Here is a 13,157-nt window from a genome sequence, read left to right as displayed (position 1 = left end):
CATTTGGAATTTTGGATGAAAAGTGTGCCCAAATTAAACTGCCTTCTACTCAGGCTCAGAAGATAGGATATGCATACAATTGGTAGATTTGGATAGAAAACACTCAAGTGTCTGTGAGTATAACACAACTGATTTGGCAGGCGAAAACCTGAGAAAAATCCATTCAGGAAGTAGGATTTTTTGTTGTAGTTTTCTATTCAATGCCATTACAGTATCTATTGACTTAGGACTCAAATTGCAGTTCCTATGCCTTCCGCTATGTGTCAACAGTTGTTAGAAATTGTTTCCGGCTTGTATTCTGAAAAATGAGGGAGTAAGAGCAGTCTGAATGAGTGGACCCTGCCGTGTCACAGAGCTTTTTCATGCGCGCGACCGAGAGAGTGCCTTTCTTGTTTACCTTTTATATTGACGACGTTGTTGTCCGGTTGAAATATTATTGATTATTTAGGCTAAAAACAACCTGAGGCTTGAATATTAACATCGTTTGACATGTTTCTATGAACTTTACGGATACAATTTGGATTTTTTTGTCTGCCTGTTGTGACATTGTTTGAGCCTGTGGATTACTGAAGAAAATGCACAAACAAAATGGACGTTTTCGGATATAAAGAGAGACTTTATCGAACAAAAGGAACATTTATTGAATAAATGAATGTCTTCTGAGTGCAACCATATGAAGACCATCAAAGGTAAGTGATTAATTTTATCTCTATTTCTGACTTGACTCTTCTACTTGGCTGGTTACTGTTTAATGATTTGTCTGCTGGGCTATGTTCTCAAATAATTGTAAGATATGCTTTCGCCGTAAAGCATTTTTGAAATCTGACACAGGAAGAAGTTGCTTCACAAGAAGTTAGTCTTTAAACCTATGTAAAATAGTTGTATCTTTTCTGAATTTGTATAATGAGTATTTCTGTATTTGAATTTGGCGCTCTGCAATCTCACTGGATGTTGGCCAGCTAGCGTCCCACATACCCTAGAGAGGTTAACACTCCTCAGTTAGCAGGCTCAAAGCAAACTAAAACCCACATGGTAGCAAAAACTATGATTTAACCTGTTTGGGCTAGGGGGCAGCATTTTCACTTTTTGATGAAAAGTGTGCCCAGAGTAAACTGCCTCCTACTCAGTCCGAGATGCTAATATATGCATATTATTAGTAGTATTGGATAGAAAACACTCTGAAGTTTCTAAAACTGTTTGAATGATGTCTGTGAGTATAACAGAACACATATGGCAGACAAAAACCTGAGAAAAAAATCCAACCAGGAAGTGGGAAATCTGAGGTTGGTAGTTTTTCCAACTCAGCCCCTATTGAAGATACCTTTGGATATTGGTCATCTTGCACTTCCTAAGGCTTCCACTCAATGTCAGTAGTCTTTGGAACATTGTTTCAGGCTTCTACTGTGAAGGCGGGCTGAATGAGAGGGGATTGAGTCAGGTGTCTGGCAGAGAGCCACGGGCTCGTGACGCGCGGTCATGAGAAAGTTACCTTTCATTCCATTGCTTTTCTGCAGACAAAGGAATTCTCCGGTTGGGACATTATTGAACATTTATGATAAAAACATCCTAAAAATTGATTCTACACATCGTTTGATATGTTTCTACGACCAGTAATATAACTTTTTGGAAATTCGTCCGACATTTCCGCTGAACTTGCCCGCGCCTCATGAGTTTAGAGTTGTTTACTAAACGCCCTAACAAAACGAGGTGTTTGGACATAAATTATTAACTTTACCGAACAAATCAAACATTTATCGTGGAACTGGGATTCCTGGGAGTGCATTCTGATGAAGATCATATAAGGTAAGTGAATATTTATAATGCTATTTCTGACTTCTGTTGACTCCAACATGGCGGATATTTCTTTGGCTGGTTTGGGCTCTGAGCGCCGTACCCAGGTTATGCTTTTTCCATAAAGTAAAAAAAAAAAATCTGACACAGCGGTTGCATTAACGAGATGTTTTTCTAAAGTTCCATGTATAATAATTGTATCTATTATCAATGTTTATTATGAGTATTTCTGTGAATTGATGTGGCTCTCTGCAAAATCACCGCATGTTTTGGAACTACTGAACATAACACGCCAATGTAAAATTAGATTTTTGGACAAAATATTATCGAACAAAACATACATATAATTGTGTATCATGAAGCCCTATGAGTGTCATCTGATGAAGATCCCTGCCGGCCAAACCCTCCCCTAACCCAGACGACGCTGGGCCAATTGTACGCCGCCCCATGGGTCTCCCGGTCACTGCCAGCTGCGACAGAGCCTGGACTCGAACCCAGCATCTCTAGTGTCACGGCTAGCAGTGCGATGCAGCGCCACTCGCGAGGCCTGATTTTAACACACTCTGCTGTTGGCTACTATTTACTAGTTAACAAAAAATCATGTATGTCAAATAAAATACATTCACCCCACCCAGTATTGTAATAAAAACTTACCAGAAAGCATGTAGTCCTTGGCTCAGTGTAGTAGTATGGGCTCAATAGCATCTCATTAGTGTGCAAGATCTTGAGAATCAGCTGTGCATGTGATGGAAGAATGCACTGTGCATGCAGAGGATTGCAATTCCATTGAATTGGGGATAGTTTAACCAAAATATGCCACAAGACCTAGAATTACCTTATGTGTATCCGACAAAAAAAGTTCACTGTTATAAGCTAACTTTTTTGATGAATTTAAGAATTCCCTGGCTTAACTTCCCATGTCAAATTTTGGGAAATTTACCGGAAAGTTTCCGACCCTTTGCAACCCTAGTATCCACCACCCCGTAGTCTAGGGAATAACACTGTCCATCTCAGCCCAGTGGTCAGGGAGGTGTGTGCATGCATGCGTCCTTCCGAACAACAGACTGGAGCCCCAGAGACAAAACCAGGGACATGGGATACTCCTAATTATTCCCCACTGCTCTTTTTTAGCAGTATGCGAAATGAGCGAATGCTGCAGAGATTGGAGCCTGGTAGAGCTCGAGTCCCTCTAATACTGCCAGACCTCGATGGTACTGGACCTCTGCCAGTCACGTTGGCTGAGACAAGGTAACAGCTTCGTCAGCATTGTAATTACAACACGGGCTGAGCGAAACACTCACTCACACACACTCACAAACATACACAAACACAGAGAGAGAGAACATACGAGATGACAATCTGGCTAGTTTGTTTAAGCGATTCTAGCATGCAAAACTGGACATCAAAATCCTAAAATACTAAATAATCTGTTGCAAAATCAAAATATGTACTTGGCATTTCTGTTGCATGGAAGCCTTCCCCGTTGCCGTGATAAGGTGACTGGTAATTGTGCTGTGTTTGTGTGTGTATGTGTGAAGATTACTGGTCCGTGTGTGTGTCTGTGTGTAGGGGCTGAGCTCCCACTGTGGGCACAGATGCACAGATCCAATCAATACAGTGTGGAGCCAAGTTTGAATGCCAGGAAATAGAATTAAACCCTGGCAGGTGCCAATCTTCTCCTCATCTCCATCTTTCTGTCAACAATCTCTCCTTCTCCGGCAGCCAGGGTGGAGCGGAGCAGAGGAGAGTGTTTGCAAGGTCTCCGATGCCAGGAGCAAGCCTCCATCTCCCTCTCTACTCCCTTTTCTCTCATCCCTCTGTATATCTCTCCCACACCTCTCTCTCTCTCTCTCTGTCCACCTCTACCTCTATCTCCCCTTCTCTCTCGTTCTCACCCCCCTCTATCTCTCTCTCCCCTGTCTCCCTATCACTCTCCAGATAAGACCAGTCTGTCTCTGTTGTGAACCATGCAGGGGAAAGGGTCTGATAAAGCTGTAATAACATGCAATTGTCCATGCATTTACAGGCCATCTCCCTGCTAGTATGAGCACTAACATGGGGAACGGGGAACCAATTCCCTCTGACATAATTGCTTGGCATCGACACCATTGACGTGAGCCGCAAACATGCACATGCACGCACAAAAACGCACACTGGGGGCAACAAAGACAGTGTGCAGGCAGATAAAAAGCCTTGAGTTGGGCCATTAACCTATCAAGCTAACAAAGCATTCCACTTTACAAAGAGCTGAAAATGGTTAATGGATCATAATTGTCTCCTTTTAGGAGAAAGAGGGCCACACACACACAACTTGCATAGTGTTTGTCGTCATCCTCATTGTAGGCCAGTTTGACCACCCCGTAGGAGCCCTGCAAAGTCACAGGAGAGGAAAAAGATAGATGTCAATAATAGAACATATTTAATCATTCAATAACATATTCACATCCCTTAACTTTATTCACATTTTGTTGTGTTAAAGCCTGCATTTAAAATGGATTACATTGAGATTTGTGTCACTGATCTACACACAATAATCCATCATTTCAAAGTGGAATTATGTTTTAAGAAATGTTTACAAATTAATTAAAAATGAAAAGCTAAAATATCTTGAGTAAATAAGTATTCAACCCTTTTGTTATAGCAAACCTAAATAGGTTCAGGAGTAAAAATGTGCTTAACAAGTCACATAATAAATTGTGTGGATTCAATCTCTGTAGAATAATAGTGTTTTAACATGATTTTTAAATGACTACCTCATCTCTGTACCCCACATACAATTATCTGCAAGGTCTCGCATTCGAGCAGTGAATTTCAAGCACAGATTCAAACCGCAAAAACCAGGGAGGTTTTCCAATGGTTCCCAAACAAGTCCACCTATTGGTAGATGTGTTAAAAAAAGCAGACATTGAATATCCCTTTGAGCATAGTGAAGTTATTAATTATGAATGTGTCAATACACCCAGTCACTGCAAAGATACAGGTGCCCTTCCTAACTCAGTTGCCAGAGAGGAAGGAAACCGCTCAGGGATTTCACCATGAGGCCAATGGTGATTTTAAAACAGTTTAATAATGGCTGTGATAGGAGAAAACTGAGGACGGTTCAACAACATTGTAGTTACTCCACATAAATGACAGAGTGAACAGAAGGAAGCCTGTACATAATAAAACTATTCCAAAACATACATCCTGATTGCAATAAGGCACTAAAGAAATACTGCAAAGAATGGGGCAAAGAAATTGACTTTTTGTCCTGAATACAAAGCGCTCTGTTTGGGGCAAATCCAACACCACACATCGCTGAGTACCACTCTTCATATTTTCAAGCAAGGTGGTGGCTGCATCATGTTATGGTTATGCTTGTCATCAGTAAGGACTACTGAGTTTTTTAGGATAAAAAGAAAGGAATAGAGTTAAGCATTTTCCAGAGATTTCTGTAAGTCTTTAGCTGACACTCTAGGATTCTTCTTATCCTCAATGAGCATTCTGCGCTGTGCTCTTGCAGTCATCTTTGCAGGACGGCCACTCGTAGGGAGAATAGCAACACTGCTGAACAGTCTCCATTTATAGACAATTTTTCTTACTGTGGACTGATGAACATCAAGGCTTTTAGAGAAACTTTCCAGCTTTATGCAAGTCAACAAGTTTTAATCGTAGGTCTTCTGAGATCTCTTTTGTTTGAGGCATGGTTCACATCAGGCAATGCTTCTTGTGAATAGCAAACGGACATTTTGTGTTTTATTATAGGGCAAGGCAGCTCTAATCAACATCTCTAATCTCGGCTCATTGATTGGACTCCAGGTTAGCTGACTCCTGACTCCAATTAGCTTTTGGAGAAGTCATTAGCCTAGGGGTTCACATACTTTTTCCAACCTACACTGTGAATGTTTAAATGATGTATTCAATATAGACAAGAAAAATACAATAACTTGTGTGTTATTAGTTTAAGAACACTATGTTTGTCTATACTTAGATGAAGATCAGATCAAATGTTATGACCATTTTATGCAGAAATCCAGGTAATTCCAAAGGGTTCATATACCTTTTCTTGCCACTGTATATACACTGCTCAAAAAAATAAAGGGAACATTTAAACAACACTATGTAACTCCAAGTCAATCACACTTCTGTGAAATCAAACTGTCCACTTAGGAAGCAACACTGATTGACAATAAATTTCACATGCTGTTGTGCAAATGGAATAGACAACAGGTGGAAATTATAGGCAATTAGCAAGACACCCCCAATAAAGGAGTTGTTCTGCAGGTGATAACCACAGACCACTTCTCAGTTCCTATGATTCCTGGCTGATGTTTTGGTCACTTTTGAATGCTGGCGGTGCTTTCACTCTAGTGGTAGCATGAGACGGAGTCTACAACCCACACAAGTGGCTCAGGTAGTGCAGCTCATCCAGGATGGCACATCAATGCGAGCTGTGGCAAGAAGGTTTGCTGTGTCTGTCAGCGTAGTGTCCAGAGCATGGAGGTGCTACCAGGAGACAGGGCAGTACATCAGGAGACGTGGAGGAGGCCGTAGGAGGGCAACAACCCAGCAGCAGGACCGCTACCTCCTCCTTGTGCAAGGAGGAGCAGGAGGAGCACTGCCAGAGCCCTGCAAAATGACCTCCAGTAGGCCACAAATGTGCATGTGTCTGCTCAAACGGTCAGAAACAGACTCCATGAGGGTGGTATGAGGGCCCGACGTCCACAGGTGGGGGTTGTGCTTTTGCCTGAGAACATCAAGATTGGCAAATTCGCCACCGGCGCCCTGTGCCCTTCACAGATGAAAGCAGGTTCACACTGAGCACATGTGACAGACGTGACAGTCTGGAGACGCCGTGGAGAACGTTCTGCTGCCTGCAACATCCTACAGCATGACCGGTTTGGCGGTGGGTCAGTCATGGTGTGGGGTGGCATTTCTTAGGGGGGGCCGCACAGCCCTCCATGTGCTCGCCAGAGGTAGCCTGACTGCCATTAGGTACCGAGATGAGATCCTCAGACCCCTTGTGAGAGCATATGCTGGCGCGGTTGTTCCTGGGTTCCTCCTAATGCAAGACAATACTATACCTCATGTGGCTGGAGTGTGTCAGCAGTTCCTGCAAGAGGAAGGCATTGATGCTATGGACTGGCCCGCCCGTTCCCCAGAAATGAATCCAATTGAGTACATCTGGGACATCATGTCTTGCCCCATCCACCAACGCCACGTTGCACCACAGACTGTCCAGGAGTTGGCGGAAGCTTTAGTCCAGGTCTGGGAGGAGATCCCTCAGGAGACCATCCGCCACCTCATCAGGAGCATGCCCAGGCGTTGTAGGGAGGTCATACAGGCACGTGGAGGCCACACACACTACGGAGCCTCATTTTGACTTGTTTTAAGGACATTACATCAAAGTTGGATCAGCCTGTAGTGTGGTTTTCCACTTTAATTTAGAGTGTGACTCCAAATCCAGACCTCCATGGGTTGATAAATTTGATTTCCATTGATTATTTTAGTGTGATTTTGTTGTCAGCACATAACTATGTAAAGAAAAAAGTATTTAATAAAAATATTTCATTCATTCAGATCTAGGATGTGTTATTTTAGTGTTCCCTTTATTTTTTTGAGCAGTGTATATTATTTCCCCCCCCCCCTTTTTTCTCCCCAACTTAAAAAAAATCTTGTCTCATCGCTGCAACTCTCCAACGGGCTCGGGAGAGGTGAAGGAGGAGTCATGCGTCCTCCGAAACATGACCCGCCTAACCGAGCTCCTTATCCCAGAAGCCAGCCTCATTAATGTGTCGGAGGAAACACCGCTCAGGCTACAGGCACCCAGCCCATAGGACTATGGGACTCCCGGGCCCCGACTCCTTAGGGACTATGGGACTCCCGCCGTTCTATGGCACAACCCGGGAATGAACCCGGGTCTGTAGTAATGCCTCCAACACTGCGATGCAGTGCTTTAGACGGTTACACCACTCAGGAGGCCCCAGTTTCACCTTTTATATCATAATACTGTAGACCTGATCCAATGGCGTTGGACTAGCGTTGGACTAGTAACCGGAAGGTTGCAAGTTCAAACCCCCGAGCCGACAAGGTACAAATCTGTCGTTCTGCCCCTGAACAGGCAGTTAACCCACTGTTCCTAGGCAGTCATTGAAAATAAGAATTTGTTCTTAACTGACTTGCCTGGTTAAATAAAGGTAAAATTAAAAATAAAAATTCTGTAGTAAAGCAGGATGAGGTGATTCATGGGCAAGCTATACTGTATGATTCAGGTTCTGATCAAAGCTACGTGACTCATTCAGAGCCTTTCATAATATGGGAGAGACAGTACAGATAGCCTGGGTTATCATCCTAAAGAGAAACTACCATTGGATCAGGTCTACTGTGCTAAAAATCCACCACCATATTTTACAATAGATGTGTGGTTCTTTTCTGCATATGATTCCGCTTTTCAAGGCCAAACCTACCACTGGTGTGCGTGGCCAAAGATCTCTATTTTCATGTCATCTGACCTGAAAATAGAGCTCTTTGGCCACGCACACCATTGGTGGGATTGGTGTGGAAAAGAGGAATCATAAAGTACCAGAAAAATGTTGCCCAAAACCTGGTTGCCTCTGCCAGGAAGCTGCAACTTGGCTGCAAGTGGATCTTACAGCAAGACAATAACCCCAAGCGCAAATCAAAAGTCACAAAGGAATTGTTAATTGAAACAAAATGAACATTTTGCAATGGCCATCTCAGTCTCCGGACACATTGAAAATCTGTGGTTTGAATTGACATGGGCAGTCAATAGGCACAGACAAAGGATATCAAGGATCTAGAAATATTCTATATGGAGGAACGGTCTAAGATCCCTCCCAATGTGTTCTACAATCTCATAAAACATTTTAGAAAAAGACTCAGTGCCATTATCCTCACAAGGCGAGGAATGAAAGGTATTGAAAACAGGAGTGGCAATAATTTTGACACCTATCTTTTTGAGAAAAAAATGATTACTTTTTAAACAAAATATATTTCTCAAAGAAATTGAACTAGTATAAAATAATTAAATGTTCCAAAAATGTTTTGCACACATTAAAGCTTATTATGTATTTTATACAGTCTTTTTTGTTCATCTTTATCAAGGGTGCCAATCATTTAGTACCTGATTGAATATGCACTGCATTCTGAAAGTATTGATTAATACCCCATAATGACAAAGCGAAAACAGGTTTAGACATTTTTGCACATTTTTATATATATAAAAAACAGAAATACCTTACTTCCATCACTATTCAGACCCTTTGCTATGAGACTCGAAATTGAGCTCAGTTGCATCCTGTTTCCATTGATCATACATGAGATTGGAGTCCACCTGTGGTAAAATCAAATGATTGGACATGATTTGGAAAGGCACATACCTGTCTATATAAGGTCCTACAGTTGACAGTGCATGTCAGAGCAAAAACCAAGCCATGAGGTCAAAGGAATTATCCGTAGAGCTCCGAAACAGGATTGTGTCGAGGCACAGATCTGGGGAAGGGTACCAAAACAAATTGGCAACATTGAAGGTTCCCAAGAACACAGTGGCCTTTATCATTCTCAAATGGAAAAAGTTTGGAACCACCAAGACTCTTCCACGAGCTGGCCGCCCGGCCAAACTGAGAAATCAGGGGAGAGGGGCCTGGGTCAAGGAGGTGACCAAGAACCCGATGGTCACTCTGACAGAGCTCCAGAGTTCTGTGGGGATGGGAGAACCTTCCAGAGGACAACCATCACTGTAGCACTCCACCAATTAGGCCTTTATGGTATTGTGGCCAGACGGAAGCCACTCCTCAGTAAAAGGCACATGACAGCCACTTGGAATTTGCCAAAAGGAAACTAAAGGACTCTCAGACCATGAGAAACAAGATTCTCTGGTCTGATGAAACCAATATTGGATCAAGGGAAAGATGAACGGAGCAAAGTACAGAGAGATCCTTGATGAAAGCCTGCTCCAGAGTGCTCAGGACCTCAGACCGGGGCGAAGGTTCACCTTCCAGCAGGACAACAACCCTAAGCACACATCCAGGACAACGCAGGAATGGCTTCGGGACAAGTCTCTGAATGTCCTTGAGTGGCCCAGCCAGAGTCCGGACTTGAACCCGATCTAACATCTCTGGAGAGACCTGAAAATAGCTGTGCAGCGACACTTCCCATCCAATCTGACAAAGCTTGAGAGGAACTGCAGAGAAGAATGGGAAAAACTCCCCAAAACACAGGTGTGCTAAGCTTGTAGCATCATACCCCCAAAAACTTGAGGCTGTAATCACTGCTAAAAGTGTTTCAACAAAGTTCTGAGTAAAGGGTCTGAATACTTATGCAAATGTTGTTTAAAAAAAATACATATGCAAACATTTCTAAAAACCAGTATGGGGTATTGTGTGTAGATTGATGAGGGGGGGGGGGGGGGATTTAATCAATTTTAGAATAAGCGTGTAATGTAACAAAATGTGGAAAAAAGTCAAGGGGTCTGAATACTTTCCGAATGCACTGTAGATTGAACAGCTACTACTGTAAATCTAAAATATGGGCCTCTTGTATTGATGACCAGACCCTCTAGAAGGTGAATGTACATTACAATCTATTGGTCCTCTCTGATAGTTACATAAGTCTATCCGGACTGAAAAGGAAGACACAGGCACAGAAAGAGGCAGACAAACAGACAGAGCCAGGCCAGGGATACCACCAACAGTGTTGATAGAAGGTGGGCTATTCTGCTTAGGGATAATATTGATTTAGAATAGTTTATTCATTAATGAATTTGTATTTAGTGCCAATGATAGCAGACAGCACAATCAGTGTGAGACAGTTCGATACAACAGGGACACAATTGTAAAAGAACATGATGTACAATTATCAGAAAGGTGATTGATTGAAGACAGGGTATTCTGCATTTCTGAATTAGTTCAAGGCTCACCTTTCCGATCTCACTCTTCAGCTTGTACTGGTTCAGCTGGATACAGTTCTGCAGGAGGAAGAAAACAAAGGGATGACGTTAAACGAGAATATATGAAAGAAGAGAGAGGATGAATCATCCATCTACCATATCCACCTGAGGAGAGAAAAAGAACATTGGATGACTCAAATACAGTGTTGGATTCATGAACAATATGTTCTCCACTGACTAGCTCATTTTAGAGATGTTATTAGTGATGCCTACGGCCACTGAATTCAGTTTACAGTCATACATCCATTACAGTGCTGTATAAACTGCTTGGAGCTCCATAGCAACCACTGATAATGCATGTAGTCAACAAGGGACAAGGCAGAGAGAGGAGCAAAGAAGAGTTAAACAGGGCAGAGAGAGATAGGAAAGAGGAGGAGATAGAAAGAAGAGGAGAGAGAGAAAAACATAATAATAATAAAATATATATATTTATACACAGTGGGACAAAAAAGTTTAGTCAGCCACCAATTGTGCAAGTTCTCCCACTTAAAAAGATGAGGCCTGTAATTTTCATCATAGGTACACTTCAACTATGACAGACAAAATGAGAAGGAAAAAAGAAAATTAGAAAATCACAATGTAGGATTTTTAATGAATTTATTTGCAAATTATGGTGGAAAATAAGTATTTGGTCAATAACAAAAGTTTCTCAATACTTTGTTATATACCCTTTGTTGGCAATGACAGCGGTCAAACGTTTTCTGTAAGTTTTCACAAGGTTTTCACACACTGTTGCTGGTATTTTGGCCCATTCCTCCATGCAGATCTCCTCTAGAGCAGTGATGTTTTGGGGCTGTTGCTGGGCAACACGGACTTTCAACTCCCTCCAAAGATTTTCTATGGGGTTGAGATCTGGAGACTGGCTAGGCCACTCCAGGACCTTGAAATGCTTCTTACGAAACCACTCCTTCGTCGCCCGGGCGGTGTGTTTGGGATCATTGTCAGGCTGAAAGACCCAGCCACATTTCATCTTCAATGCCCTTGCTGATGGAAGGAGGTTTTCACTCAAAATCTCACGATACATGGCCCCATTCATTCTTTCCTTTACACGGATCAGTCTTCCTGGTCCCTTTGCAGAAAAACAGCCCCAAAGCATGATGTTTCCACCCCCATGCTTCACAGTAAGTATGGTGTTCTTTGGATGCAACTCAGCATTCTTTGTCCTCCAAACACGACGAGTTATAAAAGTTATATTTTGGTTTCATCTGACCATATGACATTCTCCCAATCTTCTTCTGGATCATTCAAATGCTCTCTAGCAAACTTCAGACGGGCCTGGACATGTACTGGCTTAAGCAGGGGAACACGTCTGGCACTGCAGGATTTGAGTCCCTGGCGGCGTAGTGTGTTACTGATGGTAGGCTTTGTTACTTTGGTCCCAGCTCTCTGCAGGTCATTCACTAGGTCCCCCCGTGTGGTTCTGGGATTTTTGCTCACTGTTCTTGTGATCATTTTGACCCCACGGGGTAAGATCTTGCATGGAGCCCCAGATTGAGGGAAATTATCAGTGGTCTTGTATGTCTTCCATTTCCTAATAATTGCTCCCACAGCTGATTTCTTCAAACTAAGCTGCTTACCTATTGTAGATTCAGTCTTCCCAGCCTGGTGCAGGTCTACAATTTTGTTTCTGGTGTCCTTTGACAGCTCTTTGGTTTTGGCCATAGTGGAGTTTGGAGTGTGACTGTTTGAGGTTGTGGACAGGTGTCTTTTATACTGATAACAAGTAGAGGACAGAGGAGCCTCTTAAAGAAGAAGTTACAGGTCTGTGAGAGCCAGAAATCTTGCTTGTTTGTAGGTGACCAAATACTTATTTTCCACCATAATTTGCAAATAAATTCATTAAAAATCCTACAATGTGATTTTCTGGATTTTTTTTCTAATTTTGTCTGTCATAGTTGAAGTGTACCTATGATGAAAATTACAGGCCTCTCTCATCTTTTTAAGTGGGAGAACTTGCACAAATGGTGGCTGACTAAATACTTTTTTGCCCCACTGTATATAGAGAGAGGACAGATGGACAGACTGAAAATAGTGAACGAAAGGAAGGGAGAGGGAAGCTCGACCGCTCTTTCGGGGTCGGGTCGATCAAGAGAAAGAGAATTTAAACCTTACATCAGGCTAAGCCTACACGAAACACAGACCTTATTTTAAGTGTTTCTAAAATCGCCCTGTTGGACCGCTAGGTTTTATGGTATTATGACACCTCCATTGTGGGGTTCTATAGGGTCAAGACCCAACAGCACATCAACAACATAAGAGGAAAGAGCACATGAGTGAAATATATATATATGAGAGAGAGAGAGAGAGAGAGATGGACAGACCAAGGAAAATAAAAATAAAGAGGGAGAGAAGTAAGGAAAAATTATGAGAAAGGTGGGGATTCAGACTGGGTGCTGTTGCTAGTCTGCTCTGTCGGGTT

General features: G+C 42.4%; 1 protein-coding gene across 2 annotated transcripts in view; it reads right to left on the bottom strand.

Moving 5' to 3' along the window:
* LOC109891854 (calcium/calmodulin-dependent protein kinase kinase 1) overlaps positions 1-13,157 on the bottom strand; it is a 141,083-nt gene that overhangs the window by 75,031 nt on the left and 52,895 nt on the right. For both annotated transcript variants that reach the window (XM_031826997.1, XM_031826998.1), the window contains exons 3-4: positions 10,709-10,756; positions 4,107-4,160 (exon numbers count right to left, since the gene is read on the bottom strand). In XM_031826997.1, coding sequence (XP_031682857.1) covers positions 4,107-4,160; positions 10,709-10,756 — 102 coding nt within the window. The remainder of the gene's footprint in view (positions 1-4,106; positions 4,161-10,708; positions 10,757-13,157) is intronic.

The sequence above is a fragment of the Oncorhynchus kisutch genome, linkage group LG6 (genome assembly GCF_002021735.2).
Source record: "Oncorhynchus kisutch isolate 150728-3 linkage group LG6, Okis_V2, whole genome shotgun sequence".
NCBI classification, from domain to species: Eukaryota; Metazoa; Chordata; class Actinopteri; order Salmoniformes; family Salmonidae; genus Oncorhynchus; species Oncorhynchus kisutch.
The sequence above is the reverse complement of the archived record's forward strand: the minus strand, read 5'-3'. Positions and strand labels throughout refer to the sequence as shown.